General features: G+C 46.1%; 1 protein-coding gene across 1 annotated transcript in view; it reads left to right on the top strand.

Moving 5' to 3' along the window:
- ASTN2 (astrotactin 2) overlaps positions 1-13,181 on the top strand; it is a 2,164,803-nt gene that overhangs the window by 2,086,723 nt on the left and 64,899 nt on the right. The window contains exons 21-22 of the mRNA XM_069241522.1: positions 7,858-7,958; positions 12,921-13,104. Coding sequence (XP_069097623.1) covers positions 7,858-7,958; positions 12,921-13,104 — 285 coding nt within the window. The remainder of the gene's footprint in view (positions 1-7,857; positions 7,959-12,920; positions 13,105-13,181) is intronic.

Raw genomic sequence — 13,181 nt, 5'->3', positions numbered from 1 at the left:
TAGTTAGTGCTATATAAATGTTGAGATATAATACAATGCAATTGAGGGTGCAGAAGTTAGGAAATCAGGTGGGAGCAGTAGAGAGTAAACATCGGAAAAGGGATAAGAGGGGCAGGGGTGACCAAGGAAAGGCAGAAAGGAAATGATAAGAAGAAAATAAGGAATACATGCAAGGGATGCAGATGGCAATGCCAGCTGGAGAGGATAAGCAGACAAAAAACGGAAAAAATAAGGGGTGGAAAGGAAGTGAAGAAGATGGAAAGTGTGGCAGACTAGAGAGAGCACGTCCTAGGGATTGTTAGGGTTGAAGGACAAGGTATAAAAATGTGAGGTGGAAAGCAGAGAGTCAAGAATAAATGGTGAAGAGAAAAAGTAAGAAGGAAAACAAGAGGGTTTACAGAGGTAGCAAAAATAAAGATATCAAGCTAGTGTATGAGGAGAGACAGTGACAGTTGAAAAAGGGAAAAAAGAGAAAAGCCTGGAGCATTGTTTATAATAATAATGAAAATAAAAGAAAATGGTCAGAAGGAAAAAGAGAGCAAACAGGCTGTTAGTGTGAGACATAGACTAAAGAAACAAAGAGGAAGAAGACAAAAAGGGTGAACAGACATATATTTAGAAGCAGGAGAAGTTGAGATGGGGGATGAGGCCGGATAAAAAGAGGAAGGAAAGAACTGGAAATCAGAACAGAAGAGGAAGGTAGAGAATATAGAGGAGGAAAAATATGACCGAAGATGATATGCAGAGAGGAAGAAAAGGTGATAAAGAAGTGGGGGTTGGGGGTGAATAGAAAAGAAGGAACGATAGAAGGGGATGTTGGGCGAGTGAGAATGGAGACAAAAAGTAAAGGGAAAGATTGAAAAAAGTAGAAGGGAATCGGGAGGAACAGAAACAGAAGGTATGTAAATAAATACAAGAGGTAAACGATGGAGGTGGCAGAAGAGAAATATCAGAGAAGAGAGAGGTAACTTGGAAAAGGCTAGGGTAGTGTTGGCACAGGCAGATGAGAGAGAGAGAACAAACAAATCCAAATGAGAGGTACTGGACTGATATGGAGCAGATGAGGAGATTGAATGGGCTGGAGAGAGTTGGCATAGACACAGAATATCAAGGATGGATGGAGAGGTGTAGAGGGCGGGAGTTGCAGAGTGGTGCCAGCGAGGAGCTGGAGCATATAGAATCCTGGACTTCTCGTGGCCTCTTAACCAGCTCTGTCCTGATCTGACCCCACACAGCCCTGTCCTGGAATGACCCTGGGCGGTGACAGATTCTGAGCCCTCGCCTGACTATCCATGGGTCTCTCGTCCCTCTGCTACCCTCACTGGGATGAAACACGAGTGGAAGCGTTAGGCATGGCCCCAGAGTGCCTTCTGCCCGGATGCATTATTCCTGGGGGCAGACAGCAACCCTGGCAGCCAGCACTGACAGCCTCCAAGCGATAGGAAGCGTTAGGAGTGATTGGCACCAGTTCAGCCGCCCCACCCCACACAGCACCGCCTGCAGGAGTGGAGGTAGGCGAAGTCCCGAGAAGCCAGGCCTCTGTGTGCAGTAATGAAGACGCAAAGAGGAACCTGACACAACGTATGGGATAAAAAGTGGCCAGTTTGGTGCAGTCACCATTATGTTACAACTACTCTGCGACGCCCCCTTATCATAGTACAAATGTTCCCCCTGTTTCCAGTTGTGAGGGTGGTACTGGGAGCACTGTTGCCATGATTGTGCCTTGTGTGTCCAGATGTGAGGATGGAAGTAGATGCGCCGAGGGGGGCTCACTTTTCTGGATTTGAGAGGGGCTCTGATAGCACCGAGCCACCCTGAATGTGCCCTTCGTTTCCAGCGTGTGGATGGCAGTGACAGCTCTGTCAGCTTGAGTGTGCCTTGTGTTTCCAATGGCAGGATGAACGTAAGATCATTGTGTCAGCTGGAGTGTGCACTAAGTTCCCAGGTGCGAGGAAGGAAAAGTGCGCACTGTGTCGCAATGATAGTGCCTTATGCTTCCAGAAGTGAACATGGGAGTGGGGGCTCCACTCCAGCATGATTCTGCCCTGTGTTTCTAAATGTGAGACTGGACGACGGACACAATAGTCAGCTTGATTGTTCCAAGTGTTTAAGGATGCGAGAATGAAACTGAGAGCATTTAACCCTGTGTTTCCAGATGTGTGGAGGAGCTTTAGTGCCGTATGTCCCCAGGTGTAAGGAAGGGAATCGGAGCGCCATGTCAGTTTGAGTGTGCCCTAAGTAGCCAGGCATAAGGAATGGAATGGGAGCACGTGCCACACTGTGTGCCCTAAGCAGCCGGGTGTAAGGAATGGAATGGGAGCACGTGCCACACTGTGTGCCCTAAGCAGCCGGATGTAAGGAATGGAATGGGAGCACGTGCCACACTGTGTGCCCTAAGCAGCCGGGTGTAAGGAATGGAATGGGAGCACGTGCCACACTGTGTGCCCTAAGCAGCCGGATGTAAGGAATGGAATGGAGCACGTGTCACACTGTGTGCCCTAAGCAGCCAGGTGTAAGGAATGGAATGGGAGCACGTGCCACACTGTGTGCCCTAAGCAGCCGGGTGTAAGGAATGGAATGGGAGCACGTGTCACACTGTGTGCCCTAAGCAGCCGGGTGTAAGGAATGGAATGGGACCACATGTCACACTGTGTGCCTAAGTAGCCAGGCGTAAGGAATGGAATGGGAGCACGCGCCACACTGTGTGCCCTAAGCAGCCAGGTGTAAAGAATGGAATGGAGCATGTGTCACACTGTGTGCCCTAAGCAGCCGGGTGTAAGGAATGGAATGGGAGCACGTGTCACACTGTGTGCCCTAAGCAGCCGGGTGTAAGGAATGGAATGGGAGCACACCTAAGCAGCCAGGTGTAAGGAATGGAAAGGAGCATGTGTCACACTGTGTGCCCTAAGCAGCCGGGTGTAAGGAATGGAATGGGAGCACGTGTCACACTGTGTGCCCTAAGCAGCCAGGTGTAAGGAATGGAATGGGAGCACGTGTCACACTGTGTGCCCTAAGCAGCCGGGTGTAAGGAATGGAATGGGAGCACACCTAAGCAGCCAGGTGTAAGGAATGGAATGGGAGCACGTGTCACACTGTGTGCCCTAAGCAGCCGGGTGTAAGGAATGGAATGGGAGCACACCTAAGCAGCCAGGTGTAAGGAATGGAATGGAGCATGTGTCACACTGTGTGCCCTAAGCAGCCGGGTGTAAGGAATGGAATGGGGGCACGTGTCACACTGTGTGCCCTAAGCAGCCAGGTGTAAGGAATGGAATGGGAGCACGTGTCACACTGTGTGCCCTAAGCAGCCGGGTGTAAGGAATGGAATGGGAGCACACCTAAGCAGCCAGGTGTAAGGAATGGAATGGGAGCACGTGTCACACTGTGTGCCCTAAGCAGCCGGGTGTAAGGAATGGAATGGGAGCACGTGTCACACTGTGTGCCCTAAGCAGCCGGGTGTAAGGAATGGAATGGGAGCACACCTAAGCAGCCAGGTGTAAGGAATGGAATGGGAGCACGTGTCACACTGTGTGCCCTAAGCAGCCGGGTGTAAGGAATGGAATGGGAGCACGTGTCACACTGTGTGCCCTAAGCAGCCGGGTGTAAGGAATGGAATGGGAGCACACCTAAGCAGCCAGGTGTAAGGAATGGAATGGAGCACGTGTCACGCTGTGTGCCCTAAGTTCCCAGGAGGGAGGAAAGGAATGGGAGCATCATGCCATCTTGAGTGTACCCTGTATTTCCAGTTTTAAGGTTGGGAGTCGACCAGCGAGTCAGCTTGAGTTAGCCACACTTTTTCTGGATTTGTGAGAGGGTGTGTGAGCACCGTGCTCGCTTGAGTGTGCCCTTTCTTTTCTGGGTATGAATGGAAGTGAAAGCATCGTGCCAGCTTCCCTTTTCTAGGTTAGAGGGCAGCGGCGTGTGCAGCGGACCAGCACTGGTGTGCCCTGTGTTTTCAATGACTCGATGCCCGTTATAGCCCCGTGTCAGCTTTAGTGTGCCCACTTTACTACATGTAAAGGTGGGTGTTTGAGCACCGTGGATGCCAGTGTGTGCCCTGTGCTGTCAATGAGTGGATGGCGGTGCGAGCACTAGGCCAGCTTGAGTGTGCCCCTGCTTCTAGGAGTAGGGAAAAACTGAGAGCAGTCCCCGCTGCAGCTTGGTTAGTGAGGTAATTGGCTTTCTTTAGACAGTGACAATATTTTTTTCCATGTCGTAATTACACGGTAACCCATTAAGTCAAATAGCAATGCAAATGCCTTTACACGCAGCTTGGCAAAATTACAAAACTCTTGCAGATGCAGACGCGTGAAGCAAGTCTTTTTTTTAGGCATTGCATTGAAACTGTCGTTCACACTTCGCTTCCGTGAATAAGCGTCTAGAGATGCACACTAGGGGTGGGCGTAATTTGCGTAATTCCGTGTAGTGTAGTCATGTGGAATAACCCAACAATTCAGTGAGATTATGCACAATTATTTAAGAAATATGCATTAAGCTATATGCATTTATGAACTCCGAATCCCTCGTGCTAGCACCAAAATGAAATCATATGCATCAACTGATGTTCACGCTGACTCTGCTGGAAAATTCGACCATCTCTGGGTTTCAGTTTTGCCGTTCTATATAACTATGCTCATTCGATCTGTCATTGTTGTAACCATGATAATTATAGTAACCTCTATCCCTGACTTCTGACACAGAAGAACAACCCTTCTACCAGTATAAGCGTGGTCCAGAGCTATGAACCAGTGCACTATGTCAAGAATACAGACACAGGCAACCATCTCGATTTAGAGAGCTCCACCCAACATGACCTTGCACTGACCTCGATCTATGTATGGAATGTAATGAATACGCCTATTCAATCAATAACAGAAGTACCCACTGCCACTCTGTACTTGAAGACTTGCCACCTGCCTAATGATATATGGCACCCACACTTAACATAGTAAACTCTGTCTACCCTACCTTCTGCCTTCAATCATAAGATGGAGCAGGGTATCTTTGACTTTGGCTTCTTCCTACTTGTGGGAAGATGTTGAAATCTGCAGGTAATCTCCAGATCACAAAATATATTGAGGAGAACAATGTATTACATCCATCTCAATCTGGGTGAGATCTAGATTTAGTACAGGCACAGCGCTACCTGATGTGACTGAGTATATCAAAATCAGCATTAACCTGTGCACAAACACCATTATAATTTTATCGGACATATAGCAGCTTTCACATTCCACACTCCTGCAAAGACTGGAGCAAGCAGAAATTGTTGACACTGTGTGAAAATGGATTAAATCTTTCCTCTCCAACCACAATCAAGCAGTCTTCATCTCCCCTTTTACATCTGGCTTTTGTGGGTCATCTGTGGTGTCCCTCAGGGCTCAGCCTTAAGCCTGTCCCTTGTGAACATCTACCTGGCTCCTCTTGCTGCTGTCATTCTGGTGCGGGGGTTTAATGTCGTATCTCACACTGATGATACCCAATTTTTGCTTTCCTTTAAATATCTTGATACCTCTGTCTCAGCCAACTTTTAAGGCTGTCCATCGGTAGTAGCTGGCTGGATGCATGAAATTTGCCTCTGCCTGAATTCAGAGAAATCCAAAATCTTGATCTTTGGTTCTCCTTCCAGACCAGACCTGACTCACTTGTGGTCATCTGCGATGAGACGCCCCAGGCCCATCTACCACTGTTGGAAACCTGATGGTCAAGCTTGAACAATTCTCTTCCTTTCAGGCCTTTTGTGAGTGCCACAGCAGGAGTTTGATTTTCCCTTCTGAAAACTTTAAGGAAAGTGCCTAGATTCCTGCCTGTGTACACTAGAAAGATCAGTGTTCATGGTTTAATAACATCAAGACTTCACTACACCAATGTACTGCTTCTGGGTTCTCCTCAAGCACTGCTTCAAAGACTTCCATGGGTCGAAAATGGGGCAGCCAGTCTTGTGCTAAATGTCTCTAGAAGACAGTCAATTCAGAATGGCTTAAAAAGCCTCAACTGGTTCCCTATCAAGCAAAGAATAGATTGCAAAGCCTGAGCAGTAACGTTTTGAGCCATCAACATAAAGGCCCTGTGTATATCTGCGATAAAATCAAAAGATATATTCCTTCTAGAGCCCTATGCTAAGCTAATCATAACCTTCCCTGCATCCCCGAGATCAAAAAGTCCAGAGCTGCTGGGCACTCTTTCTTTTTTTTTGACCCTGAAACATTTGCTAGACTGCATTAGAGTTGCCACTTCAAAGAATGCATTCAAGAGCCTCTTTAAGACCCAACTCTTTAGAGAAATCTAACAGTGGATGGTCCCTTCTATGCCCTTTCTCCTCTGTATCTTACTTTCTCACCTAGCACTGGGACACTCCTTTTTGGAGCAGATGTTTTGTGCTTTACAAGTCTAATTCATTCATTCATTCACTCATTGTTTCATTCACATGACAGTCCTCCCAACATCAATTTGATATGACTCCTGTCCCCATACAATTTGGTATACACCAATTCATTACCTGGTTCTTCGTAATCAAGGGTACAGGTTTTTGAAAGCACTTGTGGAACCTTCTGGCAACTGAATGGCTCAGATACAGATTCTACAAGCATACTTAAATAATCACTCATTTCCACCCATACAGGCCTGCTGAGACTAAGAGATCAGCAACAAATTGCTGGTCACTAGAAAATTCCAAATATTCACCCAGAAGGTCCCAAATAATCAGATACTCTGAGCATAGCCATCCTATAATGGAAAACGATGATGACGACAGGGTCAATCTTGAGAAATCTCTTTCACACGCAATTCATAATGGCAGTCATATAGGGGAAGAATATTACCCCGTCTATCCGGGTAGAACTTCCATCTTTCCTCACCCTTTCTCAACACCTGTTACCACTTGTGGTTCATAAAATCACAGAGTGGACGACTTATTGCCGGTCAGCATGGGAAATCAGATTGCGAACATAAAGGATAAACTACTTGCCAAATAAAGAGACCGACAGAGTTAATCTGAGCTGATAAAATAGCACATATCTGCATCTATTCCCCCACACCTCTTCTTCCATTACATCACTAAGCGCTGTGGCCCATAACATGATAATCACACCGTTGTGGGCTCAAAGCAAAGAGGACATTCTTCCAACCACACACCAGCACAGTTGAGCACGCTACCCACATAGATAAGCACTTCAGTGCCCCACGTAGTGGGCAGATAGCACTCTACTACATACCATGATACAATACAGTCATTGAGGGAAGTGTTGAGAGCTGCAGTCAGTCACAGATAGTGACACAAGAGCAGCTGTGCCTGAAGATCAGTGCTCAAAGACAGTGACTGCTGAGGTCATCACTCAGCACCAGGCATTGCATTGTGAGTCTAGACCACTGTATTGCAAGTGATTTTGTATTGCTGGGGATGGGTGTGGCTTCAGTTCCTGGCAGCAGAAAGTGTTCCCATGCAAGCTGTCAGATGTGGAGTGGTGGAGATGGAAGCAGGAGCAGCAACGGGACCATAGCATGCAGCTTTTATGATTTTGATAAGAAAGTTGTCTGCAGACACCGCCAGACTGTGATGTCAAGGGACAGAAGTAGGTCAAAGGCTGAGCTGTATTTTCTGAAGTACTTTGACTGCAGGCACGACGAAAAGTCAGGGAATGAGCACTCTCACATACTGATACTGATACCACTTTACACAAGTACACTGCCAAGATATAGAGACAGTGCCAAGGGCAATCACACATATACAGAGACATATAGAGATTAATTGTTCCAACAATCTTTTCTCATTTAGTCAATTACCCTTTGACTTGCTTACTCAGAATGCTCATCCATGAGAACTATAATCTTATCTCTCTCCTGCTTCCTCACCTTGTGCAGGTTTACACTATATGCAGTAGATACCAGAGGTCGGCACTCAGCCGTGAGCACAGTGACCTTGAGGACAGCCTGCCCCCTGGTGGATGATGAGAGGGCCGAAGGTAAGATGAGTTAATTTATTTGTTTAGGTTCCTGGTAGACCTTCAAGGTGGCAGAGTGTTTTACAGAAATAAGGCATAGCATAGTAGTGAGACAAGTAAAGAACATGTCAGAAAAATATGAAATCTAGGACTTCAAATAGAAGGTGTTAACTTTATGGTGCAAGATTTGAGAAAGCCAGTTACCATGGACATATAGAGACTGCAGAAGGTCTTCAAAGGAACTACTATTTGAGGTCCCTTTTAAAAGCGGAGATTGTTGTGGCATGTCGGATGTGTGTGTGTTCATATAACATTCCAAACCCTTGGAACCTTCCCAGAGTATGATTGTTTCAGGGTATAAGCCCTTTTGAATCTGTGTAGGTCGAGCTTGATCAGAGTTTGGCTTCTTAAAGTTTTGTTTCTCCCAGAGGGCTGACATTTTTGAGGCAAGTAATAAGGTTTTCCCATATTAATTGTCTTGTATTTGATGCATGCATTTAATTATCATTCGAGGCTTATTACAACCATATCACTGGAAGATCCTTTCTTTTTCTAGCCGTGGACTTTAATTTAACAACCCTATGCATTATGGTGGTTGTTGCCCTGAGTCTCTTCCCATAAACCAACTGGACTGAGGTACCATTGAAAGCAAAGGACAGGCGAAAAAACATGGCATCCTGGTGACAGGGTGTTTCAAGAGCACCTTGGCAGTTCATCTACTAAAGACGTTTGTGACTTTCTTGAATGAAAATAACAACATATGATTAACTTTTCATTAAACTTGTTTCTTCTCAAGAATTGCACCCTCCCCACACACACATTGGGGGTTATTGGCGGAGGTGTTAATCCGTCCCAAAAGTGACGGAAAAGTGACGGATTTACCACCAGCCGTATTACGAGTCCATTATATCCTATGGAACTCGTAATACGGCTGGTGGTATATCCGTCACTTTACCGTCACTTTTGGGACGGATTAACACTCCTCCAAAGTTAGAATAACCCCCATTATGTCTAAACCCCAAATTTGCCATGCCCGAATAAGGCACAACGTTCAGCATTTGTCTCGACCATTCAAAATTTGTCGAGGAACATTCAGTTTGAATAGGATACGATACCCCATTATGATGTACCTTAGTTGCCCTTACTCAATATGAGAAGTATTGGTTTATTACCAGTGTTGCTTTTTACTACAAAGAACAGCAACACCCAGTCACAATTTTCCACCACAGACAGAGAGGAAGATCTCCAGAGTTGTCCTTTCTCACACTGGGAAGGGAATATGTTTCTGATGATTCACTGTTCCACAACCTAGGCAACACAGTACATATAGGGCCACATTACGACCTTGGCGGGTGGCTGAAGCCGCACACCAAGATCGGACTGCCGGGCGGCCGCCAATGCGGCCGCACCCCCACCGCAGCCATTTGGAGATCCCCGCTAGTTTCCGCCTGCCGGCCCAGCGGGGATCTCGGCCGCAACATGGAAGCCGGCTCCAAATGGAGCCGACGATGTTGAGGCCGTGCGACGGGTGCAGTTGCACCCGTCGCGCTTTTCACTGTCTGCATAGCAGACAGTGAAAAGCTGCACGGGGCCCTGTCAGGGGGCCCCTGCACTGCCCATGCCAGTGGCATGGGCAGTGCAGGGGCCCCCAGGGGCCCCGCGACTCCCTGTACCGCCATCCTTTTCCTGGCGGTTCAAACCGCCAGGAAAAGGCTGGCGGTTGGAGACTCATAATCCCCTGGGCAGCGCTGCAAGCAGCGCTGCCCTGGAGGATTACTTCCGCCGGGACCACCATAGCAGTAAACCGCCGGTCCCGGCGGTGCGACCGCGGCGTCGTAATACCCCTGGAAGCACCGCCAGCCTGTTGGTGGTGCTTCCGTCATTTCAGCCCTGGCGGTCCTGTACCGCCAGGGTTGAAATGACCCCCATAGTGTAGCACTTTAAGCAATAGAACTGGATACCTTCACCACGCTCCCTTTTCAGTAAGTATGTTATCTTCTTATCAGATCCCACTCTCATAGCATATTTTCTCATGGAAATGGAAACCACTTTTACACTGTCACATAGAATAAACAGGATACACAAATTCCACAGGCCAAGGGCTCCAGCTTGACCAGTGTGGTTGTGCTGAGGTCAGTTTCGCTGGTGCGACATGGGATGCATATTTGGTTCTGGACCCCTGAGCTGGGTGGGGTTTATGAGGTAAGCCACATACCCTTAAGAGCAGAGCATTTATAAATATTCTAGATGGATGGAAACTAGTATGAAGTATTTATATAGAGTTTCCCCTAGTGACCATTCCCAATTGCGCTCTCTGTCTGTGGACAGTATATGTGACATTGAGGGCCCTGACATTTTGGGCAAAGGTTCCAGGCTTCCAGCAGGAACACTGCCAGTCTGTTCATGGTTCTGCACGCAAGCTTCTGCCACAGTGGGCCTTGTGGCACTGCAGAGGAGGTGTATTTTACTCTCAAGAAGGAACCCACAGTTCAGAAGAAAGACAGACAAGGCTTTAGTAGCCCTGTCTGCAATCACAAGGGTCCTTAGTCACACAGCACAGAGAAGGATAGACTCTCACTCTCCTCTGAAAGAAAAATAAACAAGTCTTCTCCTTTGAGGGTCTGAGTCAAAGATGTTGATGGTAACAAGTGATTAAGTGGACAAGTCCTCCTTATTAGTTCCCATGTCTCACACTTTCATTTTGCCACCAAAAATGATAACCCCAATGTCACTGGGTATCATCTTGACCAGACCCAACATAGAGGCCCAGATGCTCAAAGGTGCCATGCAGGGCAGTGCAGCAATCAAAAAAGCTGTGCTGCGTGATAAGGAGAGAGCAGGAGAGTGCCATATTTACATAGATATGGCACACTCCTCCACTTTCCCTAGCGCTGGTGCTGGTTTCAGCTACCGTGCGCCACACACACACCTTGGCGCCATAGTGCTAGAGTGGGTGCCTGAGTGTACCATAGGTTTTGTTTTACAAAATACTAGGCCTAGACAAGTGGAAATGATGTTCCTAGTTAGTATGTGTGCTGTACAGTGCAGCACATATGCAAAGTAGGAAAAGCAGAAAGAAATAAAAACATTTCTCCATTTAGCGCCTACTTTTCAAAGGCGTTAAGTTTTGGTGCTAAATCCTTTCTTCTGATGTTTCAGAATAGGGTTTTGTGTGAAAATGCATGGGTGGTAGCACAGGTATACCCCTGTACCACCCATGTAATGCCCCCTAGACGCAAAGTATAGCAAAGCAACGTTTCACGCCGATTTACGTCATTTTGCCACACAAACCAGTGCAAATAGCTATTTGCATTGGTTTGTGAACGCCCAGAAAAGTTTAGGGTCGGTTTAGCGTTAAAAAAGCAACGCTAAACAGACACTAAATATTTGAGAATCTGGGCCAGAGAATTCAATTTAGTCCTCTCAGGCAGGATCACAGAGTAGGAACCCTCCATCTCAGTGACCACCGAATCAGGTCTATTTTAAAAGAATTATACACAGCAATCTCAGTAGAGGTTCACTGTGCAGAAATCTCTACTCCCTCCTTCCCTCTCGTGTAGGAAACCCAAAGAAACTTGCAGCCATACACGAGCCACTAAAGTAACTCAAAGTGGTGACAATGAATGAGTTCACTGGTGAAGTTCAGGTCCTAGTAACAAATCCAAAGCTCATTATTAAAAAAACAAATTCATGAAATCAAATTATGTTTTCTAATCATCAGCATTCTAGCTAGAGACAAAGTAAACGTTGCATTGTGTTCTTTTTGTGCATGCGAGCCCTGTCGCTGTCACTCTGCACTCATAGCTAGCTGACAGTTTACAATTGCCACTTTGGAAACATGTCAGGTTACAGAGGGGATTCATTTCCGCAACTCTGAGCCCAGTAGTAGCAAAAATACGGGACCGCTGGTGGACAGTTCTGTACATCTAACTACAATCTCAATGTGTAAGAAATTATAAAACCATATATCTCATATTTTACCAGAGCAACTTGAGTTATTTCTTCACATAGCCAGTAATGCAGGGCTAGTGGTGTCTAAGTGTCATGGATTTACATTTTAAAGAAGCCGTAGATATAATGCCCCGCTGATTACAAACATCGTAATAGAAAAGGGGATACCTTTCCACTCACGCAGCAGATGTAATTTCTCACTCATCCTCCAAGCGATGGACAGCTCTGATGGTCTCTCAGAGATATGAACACCTCTATCCCGCTTTAAAAGACAAAGCCACAAAGAGTGTCCTTTAAGAAAGGGGAAAAGTAGAGGCCTATCTGATAGAAGGATGCTTGCTTCTTCTCTTAGAGAGGTGGGTAGCTAAGAGATCATCTGCAACAGAAATTAGCAGCTTGGTCCTTCACTCACAGAAAGCACCACCTGTTACAGAGACATGCAGGACGATCTCTTCAAGAGTGCAGAGTAAAGAGATACTCTCGTTGGCGTAGACAGTCAGGACCTTCAACCTAGGTATATGTTGTGACAAGGTAATTGATTTAGAAATATTAACAATGTAAGTGTAGATTCAGTCACTCCTCTGTGAAGATATTTTGGAATCAATACCATTATTGCAGTGTATGTGCTGGTCAATATTTTGACCGTGATAATGTCGTAGAACACCTTCTCATGAAGAGATACACAGCTAGGACCTTCTGTCATTGAAATGGGCAGGTAGGACCTTCCGTCACACAGATGGACCAGAATGTAATGAGAGTCATTCCTCACAATTCTTTTTGAATTGAAGCTAGGGGTTGTTGCTTGTCTTGTTTCAGTGTGTGTATTTTTTGATGAGGGCTGTGAATTTTCGTTTTTTCCCCAACATATTTACCTATGGGCTTTCCAGGCCAAGAAATTGGATGGTGTGTTTTGCATGTGAGGTGGTAGTTGACAAACACAACATTTAAACTGATAACCTTTAATATTCATGCAGTTCATTTGCCTATGATTGGATGCTCCAATATCTCCTAATACCTGTCTCTTTTTTATAGAAATAGCAGACAAGATTTACAACTTGTACAATGGGTACACAAGTGGAAAGGAGCAGCAAGTAGCCTACAACATGCTGATGGATGTGTCGGCTTCCATGCTCTTCCGTATTCAACACCACTACAATTCTCATTATGAGAAGTTCGGAGATTTTGTCTGGAGAAGCGAGGATGAACTTGGATCCAGGTATATTTTGTATATTTTGTAACATAAACTAGTATCTGAGCTGTTACTTTTAACCTATTTAATCTTGTAATCTTCAT

The sequence above is a fragment of the Pleurodeles waltl genome, chromosome 6 (genome assembly GCF_031143425.1).
Source record: "Pleurodeles waltl isolate 20211129_DDA chromosome 6, aPleWal1.hap1.20221129, whole genome shotgun sequence".
Lineage (NCBI taxonomy): Eukaryota > Metazoa > Chordata > Amphibia > Caudata > Salamandridae > Pleurodeles > Pleurodeles waltl.
Note: the sequence above shows the minus strand (reverse complement) of the source record. Positions and strands in the feature narration are given on the sequence as shown.